General features: G+C 46.0%; 1 protein-coding gene across 9 annotated transcripts in view; it reads left to right on the forward strand.

The window, feature by feature from the left end:
- The first annotated feature begins 6,584 nt into the window (after positions 1–6,584).
- Positions 6,585–24,491, forward strand: part of Fbxo34 (F-box protein 34) — a 67,827-nt gene continuing 49,920 nt past the window's right edge. For 3 of the 9 annotated variants that reach the window (XM_063274211.1, XM_063274210.1, XM_063274215.1), the window contains exon 1: positions 6,925–7,354. Coding sequence is in view for 1 of the 9 variants with exons in the window: in NM_001107257.1 (NP_001100727.1) it covers positions 6,676–6,818 (143 nt within the window). In the remaining 8 variants the exon portion in view is untranslated. Of the gene's footprint in view, positions 6,819–6,924; positions 7,369–24,491 lie in introns of those variants that run through there. The other 6 variants (XM_039093267.2, XM_017599661.3, XM_063274212.1 and 3 more) reach the window with 4 other exon arrangements.

Genomic DNA, 24,491 nt, shown 5'->3' on the forward strand with positions numbered 1-24,491 from the left:
ACACATGGTTTTGTGATCCGTCGGTGGAGAATATTTAATGTAGTATATCTTGTATCAAAACAACACCCTTACTTTAGGAGATTCTGGTGTCCCTACCATCTGTGGGTCTCTGCAGTCATTCAGGATCTGCCTTTGTTAAGGCCGTCTTCTGTGTAACATCCAAAGCTTCTCAATTCTTGTGACTTCTGTCAACCATCTGCTGGGGATTAGTACTTATGTCCTAGAGTCAACTATTTTTTAATGAGAAAAAGTATGAATAGTTTAATTAATTTAACAACTATGTATTGGGTACCTGACATGATCTGGGGATGTGTATTATAAAGGAAAATGACCAGGCTAAATTACTAGAATTGAGAGTTAGGGAAAGCTCTCCGAGGAGAGACATTCTAGCTAAGATATGAGAAGTTTGTCTGGCATGGATAGGTCACACTTCTGAGAGCAGACTGAAGAGTCACAGAGCTTGGGAACACCAATGGAGACGGTGATGATGGTGATGGGTTTGATGATGACAGTGATGATGATGGTAGTAGTGATGGTGATAATGAGGATAGTGGTGGTGATGATGACAGTGATGATGAAGACGGTGATGATGGTGATGATAGCAGTGGTGGTGATGATGATGGTGAGTCCACTACCTTGGACCTGATATATTTTTGTCCTTGGAATAGGAGTGGCTTTAATTCTTTGTGTGCTATAATAATTTATTTATCAGGATACACAAGGTTGCATTCACCTTTTGTGATTTTCTTCCCCTAATTCTTTTTATTTTAAAGATTTATTCATTTATTATATATAAGTACACTGTAGCTGTCTTCAGATACACCAGAAGAGGGCATCAGATCTCTTTACAGATGTTTGTGAGCCACCATGTGGTTGCTGGGAATTGAACTCAGGACCTCTGGAAGAGCCGTCGGTGCTCTTAACCGCTGAGCCATCTCTCCAGCCCCTCTTCCTCTAATTCTTTTTTTTTTTTTCTTTTCTCTTTTTTGGAGCTGGGAACCGAACCCAGGGCCCTGCGCTTGCTAGGCAAGCGTTCTACCACTGAGCTAAATCCCCAATCCCTTCCTCTAATTCTTAAGGCAGCATTGTTATCCTGGTTTTCTAGGTGCAACTCTTAGGCCCTTTGCTGTAAGAAGTCCTCACTTCTGGGTTTCTACTAGATCGACTTCAGACCTCAGGGTCCATGTCTTCACAGACTTTTCCCATCTGACCTCACTGTCTGAGGCCATCTGGGAAGTTTGAGGAGGATTCTTTGGATCTAAAAGATGCCTCTCGCCTTCCCATCTGTTTCTCAAATAACCCCCACTTCTCGTGACTGCAGAGACTAAATACTTCTTCGTATAACTCACAGTTATTCTTACAGAAAAAAATCCTTAAAATCCTCCCCTTCAACCTTTGCTTACCGAGTAGCTTCTAAGCTTCGGAACTTGAGGTTAGTTACACGATATGATAATGACTAAAACTCAGTTCCCCACCTCTTTGAGCAGTCTTGCCACAGGAAATGATATATCGACGTGAGTGGAATTTGTGTTGTGAATTCCACTCTACAGTTTTGTGAAAGAACATATTTCCGGGAGACTAAGTAGGTCTTGACTCGAGGCTTTAGCTGTGTCTCCATGCCTCCTTCTGCTACAGAATTCCATGCAAGAATTAGAACAGAGACTTATCCTATCATCAAAATTAGCATCGGCGCGGGTTCTGATAACAGAATACAGCACTTTCCAATCCTGTCCCTTCACATTTGACTTTTAACTAGAATCCTAGGCTTAGGCAGAAATCTTCAGTCTTGCCAGTCTCATACTATTTGGTTTGATTTTGAGACACTGGCCTTCCATGACCAATCCCCTGCCTCTATCTCCCTGTCTGTCTGTTTGCTGTGACAGGTTTCCCACTGCAGCTCAGAATGGACTGGAGTGCAAGATCCTCCTGCTTTGGTCTACAGTCCTGTGGTTTCAGGTCTGTGGCATTGTGCTCAGCATCTGGTGAGTTCAAGGCCAGTTTGAGGTACATGACACCTTGTCTTTAAATATATTAATGAACGAAATTGTTTACCTAGCCAAGTTTAAGTAAGGGTAGCACAGCAGAAATCAATGAAGCCATCTTTTTTTCTTTCTTTCTTTCTTTCTTTCTTTCTTTCTTTCTTTCTGCCTCTTGCAAGTTGAACCATCTCTATTCACGCTTAAAACCCATCTTTATTCCTAAGCCTGGAAGGTTCCTCCCTATACCTGGTTAACCACAACATTATTTTGGCACTGAAGTCATGACTTATATTTTAGGGTAAAGCTACACTGGGAGGTTTGACTTAGTGCATCAATGGCAATGAACACTTCTTAGAGTGATGTCACAGGGAAGCTTTCTGAGAGTGATGTCAGAGGGATGCTCTTCTGAGGGTGATGTCATAGGAATATGGAGACCCAGATGCTTGACTAGCTCCTCCATGATCTTGTCAGTCACAGTTCCATATGTTCTTTACTAAATATTTGAAACTAAATATTTGCAAGTGGGTATGAACTAAATAAACTAAGTTGTTGGCCCAAAAGATAGTCTTAAAAAACAAAATTATTTTTAAAAAATATAACTCCCACCTTTTTTGTGATAGGGTTTCATGAAGCTTGAGTTGACCTGTTACTTGTAATATTCCTACCTCTGCCTCCTGAGGACTTAGTTAAAGGTGGCCATCACCATGCCAGACCATTTGCAAAGTTTGTGTGTGTCCATGATTGTGTGTGTTTGTGCGTGTGTGTCCATGATTGTCTCTGTGTGTGTGGAAGTATGTGTCCATGATGATCTCTATGTGTGTGTGTTTGTGCATGTGTGTGTGTGTGTTTGTGTGCACATACATGTGTACTTATGTCAGGTATCTTTCTCAATCATTCTCTACCTTATTTAAATTTTAAAAATTTAAATAGATGATTTATTCATTTCATTGTATATGTTTTGCCTGCATGTACTGCATACAGGCTTGGTGACCTCAGAGGTCAAAAGATGGTGTTGGATCCCCTGGAACTGGGGTTATGGATGGTCACAAACGACCACCTAGATGTTAACAATCAAACCCGGGCCCTCTGTAAGAGCAACAGACACTCTTAACGGCTCAGCCCTCTCTCCAGTCCTCCTTAAATGTTTTCAACATTTATGGACATACAGGCATGGGAAGGTTGGATGACAGATTTAAATTTTGCTTCTCCTTTTTAAACTTTTTTGACAGGGTCTCTCACAGGCTTGGGACTTGCCAAGTATGCTTGACTGGCTGGCCAGTGAGCCCTGGGGATCTGTCTGTCTCCTCAGCTCTGGGATTATAGCCCAGGCCACCACACTTCACTTTTTTGTTTGTTTGTTTGTTTGTTTTTTAATGTGAGTTCCATGGCTTGAGTTCAGGTTCTCATGTTTGCAAAGCATCAACTGAGCTATCTCCCCAGCTTTGCATTCAGTTTAGAGATTTTGTTGTTTTGGCTTGTTGGTTTGTTTTCAGACAGAATCTTGCTATGTAGACCAGGTTGGCCTGGAACTTGCAGCAATCGAGCCTTTGTCTTCTAAATGCCTGCCTAGGTGCACATGCCTTAGCCTTGCAGTTTAAGATCCAACATTTATCGCATTTATATTTAGATATTACAGACATTTACATATAGTATTAGTTTAATCCGGTCTGTGATTTTTGGGAGAAGGCTTCACTGTATAGTTCAGGATGACCTGGACTCACCGAAGTCCTCCTGCCTCAGTCTCACTAATATAAATATTTAATGGGCATGCGCCACCCCACCTTACTGTGCTGTTTCTGGGAGTTTCGTGCATTAGAGAATTGACACTTCGAAGCACAGCATAGATGCCGCTGTACTGAGACGACAATGGCTTACACATTGGTAGCGTTATCAAATGTTCTTGGTTTCCTGGGCTGTAGTGCAGTATCTGTGGTTTAAAAAAACAAACAAACATAGGGCTTTGTTTTTCTTTTAAGAATCTGATACTGCATCTAGGGAGATGGCTAAGTGGGTAAAACATCTTGCTGCAGAAGTCTCATGACCCGAGTTCCATCCCTGAAGCCTACACTCCTACACACAAAGCCTTGTGCTGCTGAGCGACTGAACCAACCGAAGACTCCGCCTCAGTGGGAAAGGCTCATCCCAAACGCCAGGCGGCACCGTTGGATGTGCTGGGGCTCCGGATGCAAAGGTGCTGAAAACCATCATCCACCTGAACTTCCGGTCTACTTCCTGGTTGTAGTTGCCAGCTACCTCATTCACTGCCATAAGCCCCACCCCCTTTAATGAAAACATCTTGCTTTATTCATTTTGTTGTATATTTTATGAGTGCTTTGCCTGCATCTGTATCTGCGCATCACATCTGCCTCGTGCCGTAGGAGGCCAGAAGAAGGTGCCAGAGCCCCCGAAGCTGTAGGTTACAGCAGGGTGTGAGCTGCGGTGGTGGGTGCTGGGAGTCAATCAAACTCAGGTCCTCTGTGAGAGCAGCAAGTGCTCTTAACCACTGAGCCATCTCCCCAGTCCCACAGAATAAGCCCTTCATTTCTTTTTCTTTTTTTTTTTTTTAATTTCTTTTTTTTCCGGAGCTGGGGACCGAACCCAGGGCCTTGCGCTTCCTAGGCAAGCGCTCTACCACTGAGCCAAATCCCCAGCCCCAAGCCCTTCATTTCTTAATCAAGTATTTTGATCACCACAGTAAGAAAGTAACCGATGCAGCCCAGTAGGCCTGGTATATGCTACGTAGCCCAGAGTGGCTTTGAACTGCCAGCAACCTCTTGTCTCAGCCTCTCAGATTCAGGGATTACATAAGCTACCACGCTTGGCTTATTTTTATATTTAGAAATTGTAAGTGTGTGTGTGTGTGTGTGTGTGTGTGTGTGTGTGTGTAGTCATATATCCCAGCCCACATGCAAAGGACCAGGAGTCAGTTCTCTCACAGCGTGAGGTGGGTCGTGGGAATTGAACTCAGGTTGTCAGGTTTGATGTCCACCACCTCCATCTGCTGTAGCATCTCACTGGTCCTATTCCTACATTTTGATTCTTTAAGACTTCTCGTACATGCCGTACATATATGTTTCACAAAAGTTTTTTTTCTCCTGTTTCTCAGGTTGTTAAAAAAATTATTTTATGTGCATAGGTGTTTTGCCTGCACGTGTGTGTACCAGATCTGTGTCTGGTGACCAAAGAGGGCATTGGATCCCCTGGGACTAAAGTGACAGATAATTGTGAACCACTGTGAGAGTGCTGAGAATCGAACCTGGGTTCTTTGGAAGAGCAGCCAGTGCTCTTAACTGCTGAGCCATTTCTCCAGCCCCTCCTTTTCATAAAGGGCTAGATAAAACCACACCTCCCAACCCACGTTTCTGATGCTAGGATTTGAACCCATGGCCTTTCACTTGATAACTTGTGCTCAACCCTTCAGCAACACCCCTGAAAGGCTCATAGTGACCAGTAACTTCAGATCCAGGGTACCTGACACTTTCCTGTTTCTTCAGGAACCCACGCATGTGACACAGACAGACAGACACAACACACACACACACACACACACACACACACACACACACACACACACACACTGCACCCCTAGAGGCAGGAGCTGATGCAGAGGCTAGCCCCTCCGGCTTGCTCAGCCTGCTTTCTCATCTGACCCAGAACTGGTAGCCCATGGATAGCACCATCCCCCATGGGCTAGGCCCTCCCCCATCAACAACTAAGAAAATGCCCACTGTTCCCTCCTCTCATATTACTTTAGCTTGTGTCAAGTTGACATAAAACTAGCCAGCACATTGTCCAATGTGGTTAAAATTATTCAAAGGAAACAATATTTTTTAAAGATTAAAAGGCCATTTATTGATTCAGCGGCTTGAAGTAGTTAAAGCCTCTTTTAATTCATTGATAAGCTTACAGGGCTCTTGTAGATTAGCAGTTCAACTTCAAAGTTTATGTACTTTCTGGTAGGTACTTCTGCCATAATTTCATGGAAAATATATTCTTTTGTAGTTTTAAAATTTTTTATGTATATAGTGTTTTGTCTGCCTATGTTTGCACACTACGTGCTTGCATTTGTGGAGGCCAGAAAAAGGCATCTGATTCCTTGAGATTCGAGTTACCAGACAAGTTGCGATCAGTCTTGAGGGTGCTGGGAACTGAAGCGAGTTCCTCTGGAAGAGCAGTCCGTGCTCTTAACAGAGGAGCCCCCGCTAATCTCAAACTTGCTTTGCTTTGAGGATGACCATGAACTTGTGGTCCACCTACAATTACCTCCCAAACTCTGGGTTCATGTCCAGTGTATAAATGACACCAGGGATCAAACTCAAGGCCATGGGCTTGCTAAGTAGTACATTTTACAAATTTGAAATAGAGCCATATGCTAGTGGTTAGACCAAGTTTAGGAGCAGGCATGTCGGATATCTAACAGTGTCAAATATATTAAGGCTTCTGGACTACCTGGGAGCATTAATGAACTTGTCACTCTAATCGTGCTCTAGGGTTAGGGTCCTTGCCATGTGGTGACATTCCAACTCCCGCAATGCTTCTCAGGGCTCACAGGCGCTTGTCCCGGCAGCTCCCACCTCTCCCCACAGCGCTCACGGCCGCCGGCAGGGGGCGCTGGCGCACTCAGGCTCCGCCGCCCCGCCCCCGGGCAACCGTCGATTGGGCCGGCGCGTGATGTCACGCCGGTTTAGCCAAACAAATGGGTTTCGGGGCGAGCGTTGGGCTCCGCCGCCCAGCGCTGAGCTCCTGGTCCGTCTCAGTCTCGGGGAGCGAGTCAGGCCTGCCGCCGCCTCATCGGGCTGCCGCAGCCCCGGGCCAGGCCCCGGCCGGGCAGACGCACAGGTGGGCCAGGCGGGGGCGCGGGGCTGCGGGGCGCGGGGCGGGCGGACACCGTGGCGGCTCCCGCTGCTTCCCGCGGCGGGGCCGGGCGTTGGGGGCGGGGACCGTGGCTCGCCGCGCTCGGGGTGCCGCCGCCGCGTCCTCCGGAGAGCCGTCCGCGCGGCCTGGCCCCGAGGTCGTGCGCCCGGCGGCTCCCTGGGCCCGGAGTCGGGCGACCGGAGCTAGGCCGCCGCGGGTGGGCTGCGTGCGGGGCGCGGGGCAGGAAGGGGGGGGGTCCTCGCTCAGGTGAGCGGCGCGTCTCTTCCTCCCTCCCCGGGGGGCCCTGGCGTGCGAGCCTGCGGCGGTGAGGTCACAGTACCGAGGCTCGGCGTGCGGGTGATGTCAGGGCTCTACCGAGATAGACCGTGATGTCACCGCAGGCCCCGAGTGGCGACCTTGGCGCGCGGAAGGGCTGGGAGGACCCGCGGGGAGAAAAAGGAAGTTCGGTCCTTGCAGATTTGAACCGAAATCGTGGGATCTCAGCTTCGTACAGTTTGAATGTAATAATTGTCAGGTGCTTAAACTTCGTTTCGGAAAGCATCTATAGTACAGTTTAAGGACGTTCAGCTTAGAAATAGAGAAATCACGGGGAGACCTTGGGGGGTGGGGCGTGGAAAGGGTATTGGGGTGTTCACTGTTAAGTGCCTTCAGGAAGCTAAACTCAGTTTGATGGGTTGATGTAGCAGTTGCTGGGGAGCGGTGCGCGGGGGCTGAACCAACTGGAGGGCTGATAATTCTGTTGGCTTTATCTTGGGGGGGGGGGTGCAGTGATCTGCTGCTTAGCCTTTTTGTTAGCGAATGGCCAAGGCAAGCAGATCTTGAATGAACTTTGTCTTGCAAAGAGGGGGAACTTGAATTAATCCAAATTCTCCTTAAATAATAATCACCTGATGATGTAATTTATCCAGGTGTTTTTTGCACACACACACCCCCCCCCCCGTTTCATCAGGGACATTTGGTTTTTTGTGATTATAACTCAGCGATAAGCCTTTTCTTTGCAACGCCCCACCCCCACCCCCCAAGACTGGGCTGTAACTTAATATAATAACACGTCTGAAGACTACTTTCCAGGTCAGGTGACTAAATTTTGTCGGTAGTGCTTCCGAATGTGAAATTATAAATTTTAGCAGGTGATTTTGTGAATGTTGCTTTCTCCCTGGCTTTGAAAGGATGGTTGACCTGCGTAGAAGGTGGTGTGCTAACCTGCTGGGGACATTCAGAAGGTCCTCTCATCCTTTCTTCCTTCTAGAATCTGGTTCAAAAAGATAGGGAGAGGACTTGAAACTGAAGCATAGTTACAGTTAGGGTTTTCAGCAGGAAGCTTTGATAGGGAGCTTTGGTCCTTGCTTCCTCAGGGACAGTTACTTGAACCCCCTCCCCCCCACAGACACACACACACACACACACACACACACACACACACACACACACACACAACCTTCTACTTGTCATTTGTTCTTCAAATATTTGCATTCTTAAAATGCAAATATATCTTTGTTTAATAACTTTGTTTTTCCGACAAGGTCTCACAGTAACTGAGTGATGTAGTACTTGGTGTGCAGCCCGGTAGTCACCGCCTGTGTGTGCCATTACACTTGGCTCCTTGAAGACTTTCAGTGACTCTGGATTTTGCCTCAGTTTGCAGACGGAATGTCAACAACACAGGAAAGGAAACGAAGCAGAGATCATCTCTGTTATTGCTGGTTTGGGGGTGTGTGTCCTGAGACTCAAGGCCAGGGTCTTCTGCATGTGTTGGCCCCGAGCCACTTTCCCCAGGCCCTTATTGTTGGATTGGACTGGAAGTTCCTAAGATGAGACTTTCTCATAAACCTTACATTTTGTGTTCACCAAACCGTGGTAATTCAGCAGTCATTGTGCGAACCTTTGAGCAGGATTTTTCCCTTTAAGGGAATTAGAAACTGTATGGTAACAGTGTTAAGGCTCCTACAATAAAATTTGAGCCTCCAGAACACAGTGATCAAGCAAGGGGAAGCTGCTGTTGTGGGGGTGGGATGAGTGGGTGTCAATCAACCTACAGGAACTATGTCCTAAAGTTGAACATTATATAAAATAGATACCCAAGGGGGTCACTGCTGGACAGTAGCCCCTTCATGGCTCTGTGTGCATGGCTCTCCACCTTCCTGATGCTGTGTCCCTTAATATGGTTCCTTACCAACCATGTCGATGCCACTTCATAACTGTAATATTGCTCCTGTGATGAACTGTAACGTAAATAAATCTCTGGTCTGCATCCTCATCTTCAAATGGACTGAGAACTGCTGCCCTACAGTCACACCAGAAGAGGGCATCGAATCCCATCACAGATGGTGAAGAAGGTCGTGAGCCACCAGGTGGTTGCTGGGATTTGAACTCATGACCTCTGGAAGAGCAGTCAGTGCTCTTAACTGCTGAGCCATAAGCGGGACTTGAAAACCCTGTCGGTGATGGCAGTAGCTATGCTTGGCAGTGCTTGCCCACCTCACTGCCTATCTTGTTAAGGTGTTATTTTTTATGTTTATGTGGAAAAAGAGTTAATGGGTGGGAATAAAAGCCTTCCTGTGTTGTGCTGTTACTAAGGCATGCTGGTGGGCATGAGGAAGCCTACTTACTGTGTGCCATTGCATAACCAGGCATAACTCTAGGGAACATTGTCTGATCTGTTTCTACTTTTAGCAGGTTGCCTTTCACCCACGCTTTGCAGTTTTGGGTCTAGGAAGCAGCCTTTACTTCTTAAATGGTTTTAGGGAGATTTGAGGTGAAGTGAATTTTGAGACATCTGTCGTTCATTTATGCACTTGAAGGGACTGAAGCGGTCATTGGTAACATGGCATCTTTCTGATGGATAAGACTTTAGGATACGTGTGCTGTGTCAGATATCTCACCAACATGCATAATTTAATGTCCTATAAGCATTTTCTACTTTAATTTTAAACTTAGTTTATGCTCACTTAGTTTAATTTCCATAGTATTGAAGTTCCGGCAGATTTTACTCTTGTCTCAGTATTTGTTGGTGGGACATGCTTATCTCGAGAGGCTTCATTTAGTGCTACTTTCCAGAAGTTGCGGCTGCTTCAAACCAGGTAGTTGGAGGAAGTGCCTAGGACGTGATGAACGCCTCCCTTGTCAGGCAGAATTCAGTAGGTGCATAATCTGCGTGCAGTCCTCTGGGAGCAACAACAGAAAGGGATGGATAAGCTCCGAGGCACTACAGGGCATTGGACACGGGTGCCTACAGTCCTCTGTCTAATTTATCTTCCCACTTCTCTTTATGTTTATGGGATTTTGAAGCAGATGAGCCTACCGTATAATCATCCAGGACGGTGTTAATAATTCACACATGCCCGATCCTTGGTGTTTATTAAACTACGTAATTGTTCATTTTCAGCTTCACCCTCTAGTTACTGCTTCACAGGAGACCGCAGAGCCGTGTTTCTCAGCCTTCCTAATATTGGAACCCTTTCACACAGTTCTTCATGTTGTGGGGACTCCTGGCCATAAAATTATTGCTGCTACCTCATAACTGTCACCTGCTATGTTATGTTATTACTACTGTTACGAATCATAAAATAAACGTCTGTTTTTGGTGGTCTTAGGGTGACCCCTGTGAAAAGGTTGGTTGATTCCAAAGGGGCAGCACCCCACAGATTGAGAACCCTTGCTCTAGTGCGTGCTGTCTAAATACTTAGCTTCGCAACCTGTCTTGTCCATTTCCTACCTCAGTCACAATGTAAGTCTGTGAGTGCAAACCTGTGCTAGTGTGCTGTGTAACACTGTCGGCCAGCGAGCAGGGACTGGTGCATGATGTGATGATGCCTACTGCATATTCTCTCTCTCTCTCTCTCTCTCTCTCTCTCTCTCTCTCTCTCTCTCTCTGTGTGTGTGTGTGTGTGTGTGTGTGTAAGCACCCTAATGTACCCTCCTGCATGGGAAGATGTGTGCAGACCTGGTGTCGATATCAAGATGCCTCCATTAGTCACTTCCACACTCTAATCTTTGAGACGGAGTGTCATTAGAACTGAGGTCACTACTTTATCTAGACTTTTGTGACCAGTGAGTCCATGGGATCCGTACCTCTCCCAGTAGCAGGCATGCAGACATGTGCCACTGTGCACAACTTTGCATGGGTTCTGGGGATCCGCCCTCAGTCCTCACACTTGTGTAGCAGATTCTTTTACTCATCTGTGAGCTGTGACCCTGCCCCTTCACCTTTGTTTAACATTGACGTGACTGTAGAGCACAGTGTCTGCAGGATTAGTCAGACTGATGACGACTGTGGCTACACTGGCTGGGCAGAGGTTTCGTCCAGATGTTAGTTTAAGGAGGAATTAGGAACTCAGGTACTTATAGCCTCAGACCAGGATGTGCACCAATATGTTACTGAGCTGTGTTGTCCCAGAATGAATGGACATGAACGGATGCATGCCTCAGGCCACAGCTTGTGTGTGGAGGCGATCAGATTCCGTAGATGAAGAGGCATCAGCTGTCTGCCCTCTTCCCCTTCATTCTTCCCCTTCAAGCTTTGACTTTCTGAGGCAGGATATTATCAAATGGTTCAGGCTGGCCTTAAACTCAGTCTCCCTGCCACAGCCTTCTGAGGTCCGAGATTCTAGGCATGCTTCGCCATGCCTGCCTGTTTTCACTCTCAGACCTGTGCCTTTTATTGGTGTGTGCTCTCTTGGTTTGTGGCCTTCATTTTTAGTCTTCTCTTTTCCTGATGTTTTATGTGGAAATCGTTAATCATTACAGGAAAATATTGGAACATTGAATACCTACATACCCACCATGTAGATTCTATAGTTCCATAATGTATAATGTTCTGTGAAATAGTTAGCTGCGTTTATTTTACTACCTGCATATTTCCTCCCTCCCTTGTATCGGCCAATCTTAATTTTTGTTGTAGTTTATAGTGACTATAACACACACACACACACACACACACACACACACACACACACACCAGAATATCATTACTTATTTACTTAATTTTAGGTAACATTTATAGTAAAATGTAAAAATGTTATGTGTACATATTCATGTATCCAGTCAAGATCACAGAATGTTTCTAGTCAGTGTAAGTGGTTTTTAATCTTTTGCTGTATTTACATTCATTAGTTTCTTGTAAACCTGTTCAACAGACCACTTACCCGTGTTAGAGCACACTTGGGCAGGACCCCGCTGGGAGAGAAGAATATAAAGATGTGGTCTGTCAGAGGTGATGGGAGCAGAGTGCTCCTGAGAGAGGCTTTGAGAGCTGTCTGACCTTGTCATCTTGTGACTCCTCAAGGTGTCAGGCACCCTGAGCTTCCCAGCCTCCAGAGCTCAGTATTAACTCCTGTTTGTACAGAACCCAGGCAGGGTGCTTTGCTTCAGCAGTTCAGCAGTGAGGGCAGAGAGAGGCACCTAGAAGCAGTGGCTGAAAATGCGGGCTGGCTTTGGAGTTGGGGGAGAGGTAGAGAACAGAACTGGTTTGGGAGTGGGCTGCTAGGAAAGGAACTGTAAGGACAGCTGTGGACTCAGGCGGAAGTGAGGAGTGTGTTGGAAACGGGGGTGAGGGGAATTGTAGAGACAGAACTGGGTAGACTTATGCTGTGTGCCGTGCTTTTCCAGAAACACCTTCCGAGCAGTAAGCATGTGGCAGAAGCAAGCACTGTCGTGCACAGGGCCTCTGAACGGCCCGTAGTAACATGAGGGGACAAAAGCAGTCACACAGTTGATACTTAAAGGGACAGAAGGGGAAGAAGAGTGGAGCACGGTTCAGACTGGCCATTTTCTAAATGAGGAGATTCAGTAGAGAGCATGCAGGGTGTAGCCAGGTGAACTTTGGCTGAAGAGATTAGCGCAGGTCGATGATGCCAGGTGCTGTTCATCAAGACAGTAGTCCCTAAGGCATGCCAGAGCTTTACAGCTGCCCTGCCCATCATGGGCCCTGTGTGGCTTCAACGTTCTGGTCCTCACATCCCCGTGTCTAAGTAACCCAGGTGCAGTCTAAGTCACAATGACCATCTCTCTGGAGGTCTTAAACTTTGGCTTGATCCGTGTGGCTCAGGCTCCTTCAGAGCAGACTCTGTGTGCCTGTGGGGGCTGGGGAGAGGAGTGAAGTCATGAACACTAGTGGGTTCTGTGAAGATATTCACTATTCGCCTATATTTCAGATGCTCTGGAGAACTCTGGAGTCCAGACAGGCCCCTCCCCCATCCCCAGGAGGTGGCCATGATGGAGAGTGCCCTCACCAGGCAAAGTTCAGTGGAGTTTTAGGGATGGGGTTACCCCTAAGACCTGTAGAGCCTTTAGCTAACAAGTCTAGGTTGAAGAGATTTGTGGCTTGGGCTGTGTCCAGAAAAGCCATGGGAGTGGCTACTGCTTGGCCCCTTAGGCTCCCAGTTCCCAGCATAGTTTGGAAAGCAGACTTTCAAGTCAGAGAGACTGTGGAACTTTAAGGTTTAACATGCTCGTGGGAGATTCTGTCCTAAGTGACTGTTTTAAGGGGAGATTTTATTTTTCTTTTTTTTTCCGGAGCTGGGGACCGAACCCAGGGCCTTGCGCTTCCTAGGTAAGCGCTCTACCACTGAGCTAAATCCGCAGCCCCGGGAGATTTGATTTTAATGCATGTTCTACTCCCTTTGGACTTGTGCCTGACCCACCCTTGTTTTTTGGAAGCATGTGAGCTATTCGGTTTTACAGGCCCCTGTCGAGTCAGCAGTTTGCTTCATGACGAAGCTCACCTTTGATTCTCATCCATACCCATGTAGATGAAAGTCTGGACTTTAGATTCTGGAGCCGTTGCTGCAGTTAAGATATATGGGGCTGTTGCTAGAAAGGAGAGAAGGTATTTTGTCTGACCTTGGGAAGACGAGGTGTGAATGTCCCCCTAGGTTCTGGGATGAATCCTAAGCTCCAGTGGAGACTGTAGGAGCTTCAGGATGTGGTTAGGTGTGCCCTCATGAAGAGGCTCGTGCCTTTAGACAAGTCTCACAGGAATCCCTGACCCTTCCACAGCTTGAGAACATAGTAAGTGCTCTGTCCCTGCACTTACTGCCGGTTATAGTTCCCCAGCCTCAGCTGACTTGTTCACTCTAGTCATCATCAGACAAAAGAAAGAACTTCTGTTTGCTTTTTTTAAAGGCTGGAAGTTTTGCTATAAAGTAAGTATTAGAAAGGACTTTAGGGCCAGAATTTAATGAGAATTTTTAAAAAAAATTATCTAGTTTCCAAGTATTTGACTGTTTTCCTGTTGTGTGCTTGTGTACTGTGTGTGGTGCCTGCTGAGGCTGAAAGAGGATGCCGGAAACCCCAGAACTGGAGTTCGAGAGGGTTAGAGCTGCCATGTGGGTGCTGAGAACAGAAGAGTAGCCAGTGACTTGACTCCTGGAGCCTTCTCTCCAGCCTCCTGTACTGACATGATTTGAGGAAAGACTAACCTGCCAGGGAAATCTTGTCCTATCTGTTGTCAGTCAAAGGTTTGGCTGACTTCGCTCCTCCCTCTGCTTGCCTCTGCCTTCTCACCTTTGCCAGTGGCTCTCTCTGTTCCAGATCCAGACTGTCCTGTGTCTCTGACACTCTGGGGGCTTCTTAGCTGTAATCTCTGAGAAGACATGGCTTCTATCTGTACCCCGTAGACCCTAATTTGTTAGGAGAGCATCTTCTGTGGATCTTTGATTCAGATCACTGCTAAGGACGTGTGGCATTCTCAGTAGGAGTGGTACCAAATGGGATTTAATGAGAATGGACTTGTGAATGTTGGGGTGACTACCTATGTTAAATTGAGCTTCAGGGAACAAACACCGGAATGACAGTGCAGAACTTGCCTGCCAAGTGCCTACTGCCAGCTCAGACCGTACGCCCAACGTTTGAACCAGAAGCTGATGCCACTGTATTTGATGGCAGTGCTTTGAGAAATGTCATGTTATTTCTGTCTCTGTGAGATCTTTGCTTTCATGTGAGGCCATGGATGGAGTCTGTGTGCAGTGCACTGGGTGAAGATCTGAGCTCATTTTCTCAGATTGTCTTCTGTGTGACGATAAAGCCTTTCTAATTTTGTTGCTTCTCAACAAACCCATGGATTGTAGTTTTCTGAGTGAGTCTATGAAGTCAATGGTAACATTAATTTTTTAAATGTTGTTAAAACGGAAAACTAAGTCATTCACAGGCTAGCACAATTGAGGAATCTAAAGATGAAGTTTGACTGAGTCCTTATGTGTCTGACCTCCTTTTCTGCTTGCTTCTTTCCTTCATTACTGAGCTCAGCTTTTATACCTTTCGCCCCGTTGTGGTCATAGTACATTTGTCATCATTCAGATCATGTCCTCGTGTCATGTGACTACATGAGGACATGCAGAGGGAGGGAATTGTGGAGAGGCTATGGGAGGGCTCCTAGGCCATTCCACAAATACCTTTGGCAGCATGAAGCCTGAGACCCTTTCTCTTGGGAAGAACTTAACTAGCACCTACACAGCATTGATGGAGAGGGCGTTCCTGAGGCCAGGGGCAGTAGATGCAAACAGCATATGCGAATTATTGTGCACTTCTAGTCCACCTTTCCTTGCTCCCATTGTTCCCTTTAGTGAATTTACCTTTTCCAGTTTAATCTTTGCTACTGTCCTGACCCTCTAATTGAGGAATAAGGATAGTTGGATTGAAGAAAGAAAACTCCTTCATTTCATGAGTGATTAACAGAATGAGCTGGGGTAGCTCGGTAGGGTAGGTAGTACTGTCCTATAAGAACACATTGTGGACCATACGGACCTTTACAAGTGTGGATAGGACAGTGTGTGTGTGTGTGTGTGTGTGTGTGTGTGTGTGTGTGTGTGTGTGAGAGAGAGAGAGAGAGAGAGAGAGAGGGAGAGAGAGAGAGTGTGTGTGTGTGTGAGAGAGAGAGAGGGAGAGGGAGAGAGAGAGTGTGTGTGTGTGTGTGTGTGTAAGAGAGAGCGAGAGAGAGTGAGAGAGAGAGAGAGAGAGAGAGAGAGAGAGTGAGTGAGTGAGTGTTAGTTGCTGGGAACTAAACCCAGGGTTTCACATGTGCTAGGAGAGTGTGCTTTAAAAGTTAAAACAATTATGTTTATGTAATTGCTTATTTGAAGCCATAAAACCACTCTAGGAACTACAGAGGTAAGTATTGATTAGCTGGAGTTTCTTAAGATGAAATCTGTGTGTGATAAGGATAGCTCAGAGGACCCATTCACTTTCTTGCTGAAGAACCAGGAGAGGCAGGCCAGTTTCCAAAGGAGGGCAGGAGATCTTATTTCAAGCTCAGGCCTCAGGCTCAGTCTCTGGGTTCTTAGGACCTTCCCGGCCCCACTCGCTTTAGTTGTAGGGTGTGAGTTTCTGTCACAGGCTGCCTGCTGTTCTAGGTGAAGAACCCTTGGAGAGTGGTTCAGAGAGGCTCTGAGGACTTGAAGCTTTCTAAGGAACCATCCCTTCCCACCCAGTTTCTTTAGCATGTGCTAATGATTAGCTTGGTGCAATAGAAATACATTGCCATTTTTAATTTGTGGAATTTTAAGACCCATTAATTATTTCCTGGGACTGTAAAGTACACATTGATGCTAAGTGCATTGATGCTAAGTGCATTGGTTGTTTGTCTGAGACAGTAGCTTCCTATGTAGCCCAGGCTGGCCTAAACCGTGAGCCCCTGCCCTGTTCTAAAGCTTGCATGGCAGGCATACCGGTCAGACCTGGCTGTGCTCTGTCTCTCTTCTCTTACTTCAGGTTTATAGACTTCCTGTTCTTAGACAAGTGCAAGACTTTAAGAATTCTCCTGTGTTCTGCTGTTGTTTCCCCTGAATACCTTATGTAACACTTCCTTTGCTAAATACATATGGATGGTTATAAATTTTCAAAATTTATTGTCAACAGCCAGATAAATGGTTCCTTTTACTGGAGGGCTTACATTTTTGTTCTGTAAGCTGGTTAGCTAAAACTTTGCTTCAAATTAATGTGCAACTTGACATTTTAGTGGCATATTGTTACCCTAAATCTTTCAATAAAAGGGCTTAGGACTTTTCAAAACAACAGTCTGATGGTCTCTAAAAGATGAATTATTGTAAAATCTCTTGATTTAAAGAGTGTATTATGGATGAACTCAGTATTTATTGTATAAGCTATTAGAAAAATCACTTGTTTTTACTGTAGTTGTATGACTTTGGAAATGTTTATCTTGCCTGTGTTGCTTGAAATGTGTTTGTGTGTGGTGTGTGGTTGAATGCCCACATAGGGGAGGCTAGAGATCTACACCAGTGTTTTCTTGGTCATTTTTCACCTTATTTACTCTTAAAGATTTATTTTGCCTAGAAGTATGTCTGTGTACCATGTGTATACAGTGCCTGTGGAGGCCAGAAGAAGGCTTTGGATCCCTATGGACCTGGAGTTAAGGATGGTTGTGAGCTCCCATGTAGGGGCTGGGAACTGAACATGGGTTACCTGAACACGAAGTGCTCTTAAGGGCTAAGCTTTCTCTCTACCTCCGTCCACCTTACATTCTGAGACAAGGTCTCATGGTGAACCTGGCCTCATCCATTGACTAGGCACTCTCAGAGCCTCCTGTCTGCCTCGCCCAGCCCTCCCTACCCCCATCGCTGGGATTACAGGCTTAGTCTGCAATGCTTGCTTTTATGGGTGTGCTGGGGATTTGAACTCTGTTCCTTAGCTTGGGTAAGAAACACTTTACCCTGATGATTCATTTTCCCAGCCCTTGAATTTTATTTACCATTGGGAATGAGATTTGCCCTACCCCAACCTGCTTTAAGAGGCACGTGAAGTGAAGTACATATTTCTGGAAGATGTTATCGGCCTGACACGGTACCCCATGCTTGTAATTTCAACACTCGAAAGCCCAAGACTAGAGGATTTTTGAGTTTGAGGACAGCCTGGACTACATGGTAAGATCTACTTCAGAAAAAGAAATAGGGAAGAAAAGGATATGATAATTTGTTTGGTAAGATACCTCAGTGGGTACCTTCCATCAAGCCTAACAACCTAAGTTTAATTCCCAGAACCCACATGGAGGAAGAGAAAATATGCTTCCACATGTTGTCATCAGACCCACAGCCATGCTGTGGCCCATAAATGCACATGAAATAAAAATGTGGTAAATACATAAATAAAAATTATATACTTTGTTTGGTAAAGATCTGTTCATGAGTCTCGAGTGCTTTCTGACCTTCCTCTGGCTGGACTGAACTCTTGAATCCTTCCATTTAACTGCTTCTGTTCTTACCTATTCATTTGTTTATTTGCTTGTTCATTTCTTCATCCAAAACAGGGTCTTAACTCTGTAACCCTGGCTGGCCTAGAATTGCAGTAATTGTGTGACTGTTCAGTTTTCTTTACATTTCCCATTGGTATTATGTGGCTGTTAGTATAGACATCTTAGAGATTTTAGCTTGATTCTGTTGGCTTGGTGTGTTTATTTCTAAACTGTTTCTGCTCATTGCACTCACCAAATGTGTGACTGACTGCTTTGATCCTTCTGTACCTGAATGTCCCGTTATTCTCTGTTGCTGAGATTCTGGTTTATAAGATGATAATATATTGGAAAGTACAGCCTTGTCTTTGAGAGTGTTTACTTTGAAAAGGTTGGTGATTATTGTCTATGCCAATCTGTAGTCCAGACGACCCACTGCTTATTAAGGACTTCTAAGTAGTCGATGGTTGACTGTAACTTCTCGAGCCTATGAGAAGCAGTGCGACGTTCAGCTCTGTTTTGTTCTGTAGTACTGGAGGCTCACAAATGCTGGGTGGACTCTCTGAGCTACAGTTTTAGCCCAGCATGTAGTATTTGCTCCCGACAACCTGAAATGATAGATGACGTCTCCTTTGGGTTGAAAAGTATTTATGTTTAGCTTAAAAGGTCGTTTGTATCTTGGGTGGATCCATACTTGAGTGGAGTTCTGTGTCTTAGTTGTCATCCTGGTACTGGTGCCAAAAACCAGGGTTTGCTGCTGCTGTAGTTCTCCGTGTGCATAGCCTTTGCAAGCCTCCAGTAGTCTTTGGTGCCAGAGATCCTACATTTTATGTATATTTTTAAAGTAAAGGAACATTTCATGTAGTATAATTATAATTATTACATAGAAATATGTAGGAAATGAAGTCTGAAATTATATATTCAAAAATAGACCCAGTCTTAGATGATGTAAGAATAGTTAGTTTAGACGTGTATGATGGTGCTTATCTGCGAGCCTAACCTCGTGGGGGCTGGAGTAGGGGGAATCTGTGCTCCAAGCCAGCATAAGCTACACAGTAAAACCTTGCATTAAGACAGTGACAATAAGTATATATACTTAATGGCTGAGGCAGCAGGATCACCAGGAGTTTGAAGACAGCCTGCCTTCCACAGTGAGTTTCCTGTCTGTATGTTTATGCAGCATATGCATGCGGTGCCCACAGAATGCAGAAGAGGGCGTCGGTCAGATCCTTTGGCGTTAGGTACACATAGTTGTTAGCTGCCATGTAGGCACTAGGATTTGGATCCGGGGTCATCTGGAAAAGCATCAGGTGTTCTCAACTGCCGAGCCATTTCTTCAGCCCCCTCTTGGCTGTTTAGCTGTATGTGGTTGTTTTGTTTATCTCTATTCAGAGCAGGTGATGAGAGACAGGATGCATTTTATCGCTGAGCAGGCCATGTGCTCTTGCCTCCCTCGTATCATGAGAACAGACATGGCAGTGCCACCCACCCCCTTGTCCTCTCCAACACTGTGAATCCCTTTATCTGGTGTGTGGTGGCTTGAATGAGAATGGCCCCCACGGCCCAGTCACCAGGGGGTAGAAGGTGTGGCCTTGTTGGAGGAAGTGTGTCACTGGGGCTGGGCTTTGAGGTTTCAGAAACTAAAGCCAGGCCTCAGGGCTTTCTTTCTTCCTGCTGCCTGTGGATCTGGATGTAGACCTCTCAGCTTCTTCTCCAGCACCTGGTCTGCCTGCACACTGCCACACCGTGATGATAGTGGACTACACCCCTGAAACCGTAAGCCAGCCCCAATCAAATGCTTTCTAAAGAAAGAGTTGCCATGGTCATGGTGTTCACAGTAATAGAACACTGGCTAAGACATAGTGGCTCTTAAGCTCCATGCAGAATTATCTAAAAGTATGGCTTTTGAGAAAACGTTTTTTGGCTAGGTCCTGTGCTTAAATGGTTGAATGCCAACTGTACATTTCCTCCTTTGGCTGTCGGGTGCCCATCCCCTCTGTAGGAACAGCAGGACTGCTTGTGTCTTGCCTGTTCTTTCAATACACAGTCTGTTCTTCTTCTCCTTAAACACTGTAGCCTTCATTATCTCCCCACCCACCATTAGCCTGTGTTTTACTTCCATCTCTCGATGGCTGTCCTTCATGTGTCAGCAGAGCCTGGGCGTACACTGCCTGTCTGCAGCAGGGGCTGGCTGGCTGGGCGGGCCTCAGTATGGCTTATGGGCTTGTTGTGAGGGGTAAGTGCTGGGCCACACTCACAGTGCTGAGTCAGCACTTCCCAGTGCTCTGTCAGAGGACGCCTCCCTCGTCCTTGCTCCTGTCACTCCTGTACTCACTTGTTGCTCTTTCAGAAGACCTGTGTTCAGTTTCCGGCATCCATGTACTAGGTCTACCAATCCAGTTCCAGAGGTTCTAATTGGCGTGCACGTGATGCTCACACGCTCATGCAGGCAAAGTATTCATACACGTAAGAGGAAAATAAAACCAAAAAATTCTTAGAGAAATAGATGGCACTTTGCTTTTCTTAGGTTTTCTTCCTTTAACATTTTTGTCAATCTTTACACAAAGTATTTGTGAGATAGGAAGCCTGACCAGCGGGTTAAAAACAAATACTTCTGACGTGGGAGTTCGGGAGCATGTAGGCCTGGGGAAGTATTTGTAATGCCTGCTCTTCCCTGTCTGCAAGAGAAGGTATAACACAGAAGATGCACATACACGCATGCATGGCTCAGCGCTCTCTCTTGTCACGTAACAAGTGCTGCAGTCGTGAGAAGAGGCGTCGAGTCTGTCCGTCTGTCCTCCCCAGCCCTCACCTTTCAAGTTGTGTAGGCTTTTTCTCTTCCAGGGTTGACCAAGTCCTCAGTGACCTGTCTGAATCTTCAGGTGGACTCACTCCAGGCAGTGTGGGTCAAAGAGCAAAGGCTGTGTGCTAACCTAGTTTAACAGGACGGTTTCTAGAAGTTTCCATCCACAGCGGTCTTGTTAGGTAGAATGTTGTGGCCATATCAGAAGAAAAGGATGCTGGGAGGTGTAGGCATTACCATCTTTCTTTATTGCAAACAGTGCCACAGTGAGCCCTTGCTTCAGTGCTGTTTTGTAGATGAATCCCTAGAAGTTGAGCTACTCAGTCAAAGTAGCGGCAGCCGGAGAGCACGCCTGCTTTTTCCTTGCTGTCACAGTTTTTATTATTTACCATTCCCATAAGTACAAAAGAATTATGGCCAAGGCCAGCTCTAGTTGCCCAATAAGATAGGTAGACAAGTAATTTTATCCTAACGCCCCGGTGTATTGACAATACCTTGAGAATGCAAACTGCGTGAAGCGGATGTCGTGCTCAGTCGGATGATACACGCGGCTCACTTGTGCTGTACTCAGTCCTAACAGGACGGACGCCACTGGGCCATACAAACGCAGAAAGACTAAGCACCTCACACTGGGCTGGTGGGAAGATGGGAAGGAAGAGTTTCCAGGAATCAGTACCTTGGTTGAAGAGTAAAGTAAACTTAGTGTCCGTGTGCCTGTCGTTCCAGCTACAGAGGAGGGTGAGAGGAGACCAGGAGCTGGAGGCCTCTGTCAGAGAAATGAAAACTAGATTAGGCCGTCAGGTTCGTTTATCGTTACTGCTATTTTGTCTGTTTTTCCCCCGTGTACCTTCTTCCCCTGTGGAAACATGACTCACGGTCCGTCCACCTCTTCAGCTCCCTGGGTGTGACTTGTCATTGTTCTCAGCCCACAGGGGAAAGTCACAGTAACAGACACACGTTCGCTTTGGCTTTCTCTTACAGACATGCATATTTCTATATAATTATATTTGTCGTGATTCTCTAAGTTTTCTTTTTCCTCTCCAGTCAGAGGGATCCAGGTATCATAAAATATGAGCATTCCAGGCGTACTGGGTGATCTGCTGGGTGCTCTGCTGGGTGTCGTGGATGCCTGTCATTTTGGCTCTCAGGTGATGAGGCAGGAAATTGTAATTTGGGGTCAGTTTGGGCCAGTGAGGTTTCTGTGTGTAGCCCTGGCTGTCCTGGAACTCACTCTGTAGACCAGGCTGACCTCAAACTCAGAGATCTGCCTGCCTCTGCCTCCCAAGAGCTAGGATTAATGGAGCGTGTCATAACTGCTGTTGGTGGTAGTTTTTTGTTTGATTTTGGTTTGGGTTTTTGTTTTTTAACTTAAAAAAGTGCAGAGACTGGGAGATTGCTCAATGGTTAAAAGTATTGACCGCTCTTCCAGAGGACCCAGGTTCAATTCCAGCACCCACATGGCAGCTCTGTAACTCAACTTCCAGTGAATCCAACACCCTCACAAGACACCAAACACCAAATGTACATGTATATGTATATATATATATGTGTGTGTGTGTGTGTGTGTGTGTTATACATATATATTAAAATAGGGATTTTGGACTGGGAGGAAGAGTTTCATAGTGTTATTCCAGCTAATACCGTATAGAGTGTTATAAGCTATCTTTACTCCTGACACAGGATTGGGGCAGTTAATGGAAAGTGCTCTATAGCCCCAGCTACTTGGGGTCTGAGTCAGGAAGAACTTAGCTATTACGGTACCAGGACCGCAAAGCAGCTTTAATGAGAGCCTGGCCTAGGACCCCAAACGGGGATTTCAGAATGCTTCGACTTTAATGTCACTGGGCTGCAGGCCGAATTTCTATGTATTTCTTTCTTTAAGAACAACAACAAAAGTCAGAAAGCATTCTCTCCACCAGTGGACTTTGTAGTTAAATTTAAGACCTTCCAGAGGTTTTCTGTGGCCATGAATGCTACACTGATGGTGGCACAAGCCTCTGTGTCAGATCAAACGAATGCATGTGACTTGTTTCGCTAGCACATACTTCTTAGGGAAACGAGATAGAAGAGGCTAATGGGAGCACCTGATGTTTCAGTCATTTGTTAACATCCGCCACTACCTGACTGATCAGAGCAGCCAGCACTTGCCCTGTGGTGTGTCTCGGTGCTTAGATAAGTCTGACTTGTTTACGCTCTTTCCTCATACATCACCTCAAGAAAGGCCGTGCTGACCACACTCTTTAGGTTGCCACTGTTGATTGCTCTTTGAGCCTGCAAACGCCACAAGTGTGTATAACAAGTGGAAGTTAAGTGGAAGAGGAAAGGGAAGGTCTGTGCTCCATTTTCTCTAGCAGTTAGCTCCCAGCGCTGAGTGCTGGAGCTGAAGATGGAGCCCTGTGCCCAGCCTAGAGTGTCTTGATGTTTATGTGTGTGCTGCCCATTGCCTTCTCACTCTGTGTGGCAGCCCCTGAGAGCGTTTGCCAGTTTGTTGTCCGCATTCTAAGTACTTGATAGATGCTCAGAAGATACTTGTCATCTGACGAAAGAAATGTTAGTAATAAAATAGCTTATATAAAAATATTTGTGCTCAAAAGTATTTTCATCAATTAAAATTTAGTTTAGGAGCTTAGTATAATAAAAAAGACTATTTTGGAAACCACTGTGTTCTTTAATGATAGCAAGGCAGACAGGCCGTGCTCGCTTAGGACTGTGACGGTGGATTCTGTTTCCTCTCACTTTGCACTGCTGAGTACTGAAGCCGGAGGATTGCACATTTGGGCAAGTGTTCCTCCACTAGACTACATCCCCAGCAAAGACCATTGGTAAACAAGGTACTGGGCAGTTTTTGTTGTTGTTTTTGTGTGTGTTTGCGACAGCTTTTTTTTTCTCTGAAAGGTAGCCCTGGTTGTCCTGGACTTGATTTGTAGACTGAGGTGGCCTCAGACTCACACAGATCTGCCTGCTTCTCCCAGTGCTGGGATCGAAGGTGTGTGCGGCCTCGCCTAGCAGGACTGAATTTTAGTTTGATGGCTCAGTTCAGACTCCAAGCACTCACACAAAAGCTGGGCCCTGCAGTGCTGTGACCCCGGCATTAGGGAGGCGGGTAGAGCTTGCCCGTTAGGCAGCCTGGCTGAATCTTGAGGTTCTGTGAGAGACTCTGGTCTCAAAAAAATGATACTTCTGGCCTCAGACGTGTGTATGTGTAAACATGTACCATTTACACACACACAAAGCTGAAAAAACAAATATATGCATACATACACATATACACATATACATACATACATATGCATGCATACATATATAAAATCTGCCTTGCGCCTAGTGTGGCATCTTTTCAGTTTAACGGGACAGTGAGGAAAAGCTCCCTAGGTTTCAGTTGTCCCAGTGTACAAATGAGCATCTCCTCTCGGAGCCCTGCAGCTTTAACAGCGGTGATGGTGACGGTGACCGTGTGAGTAACTCCCCAGAGCCGTGCGTTAAGTCTGAATGCCCCAGGCCCCGTGTGTTGAAGACCTTTCCCCTAGTGCAGCAGCTCCTCGGCCTCGCGCAAGCCAGGCCGTTGTCTGTCTCTCAGCTGCATCCTCCCTCAGCGTTTTAAATCATCTTAAGTTGTGAAACAGGGTCTCGATGGTTACTGTGGTGGCTTTCTGTC

Source organism: Rattus norvegicus, chromosome 15 (assembly GCF_036323735.1).
Source record: "Rattus norvegicus strain BN/NHsdMcwi chromosome 15, GRCr8, whole genome shotgun sequence".
NCBI classification, from domain to species: domain Eukaryota; kingdom Metazoa; phylum Chordata; class Mammalia; order Rodentia; family Muridae; genus Rattus; species Rattus norvegicus.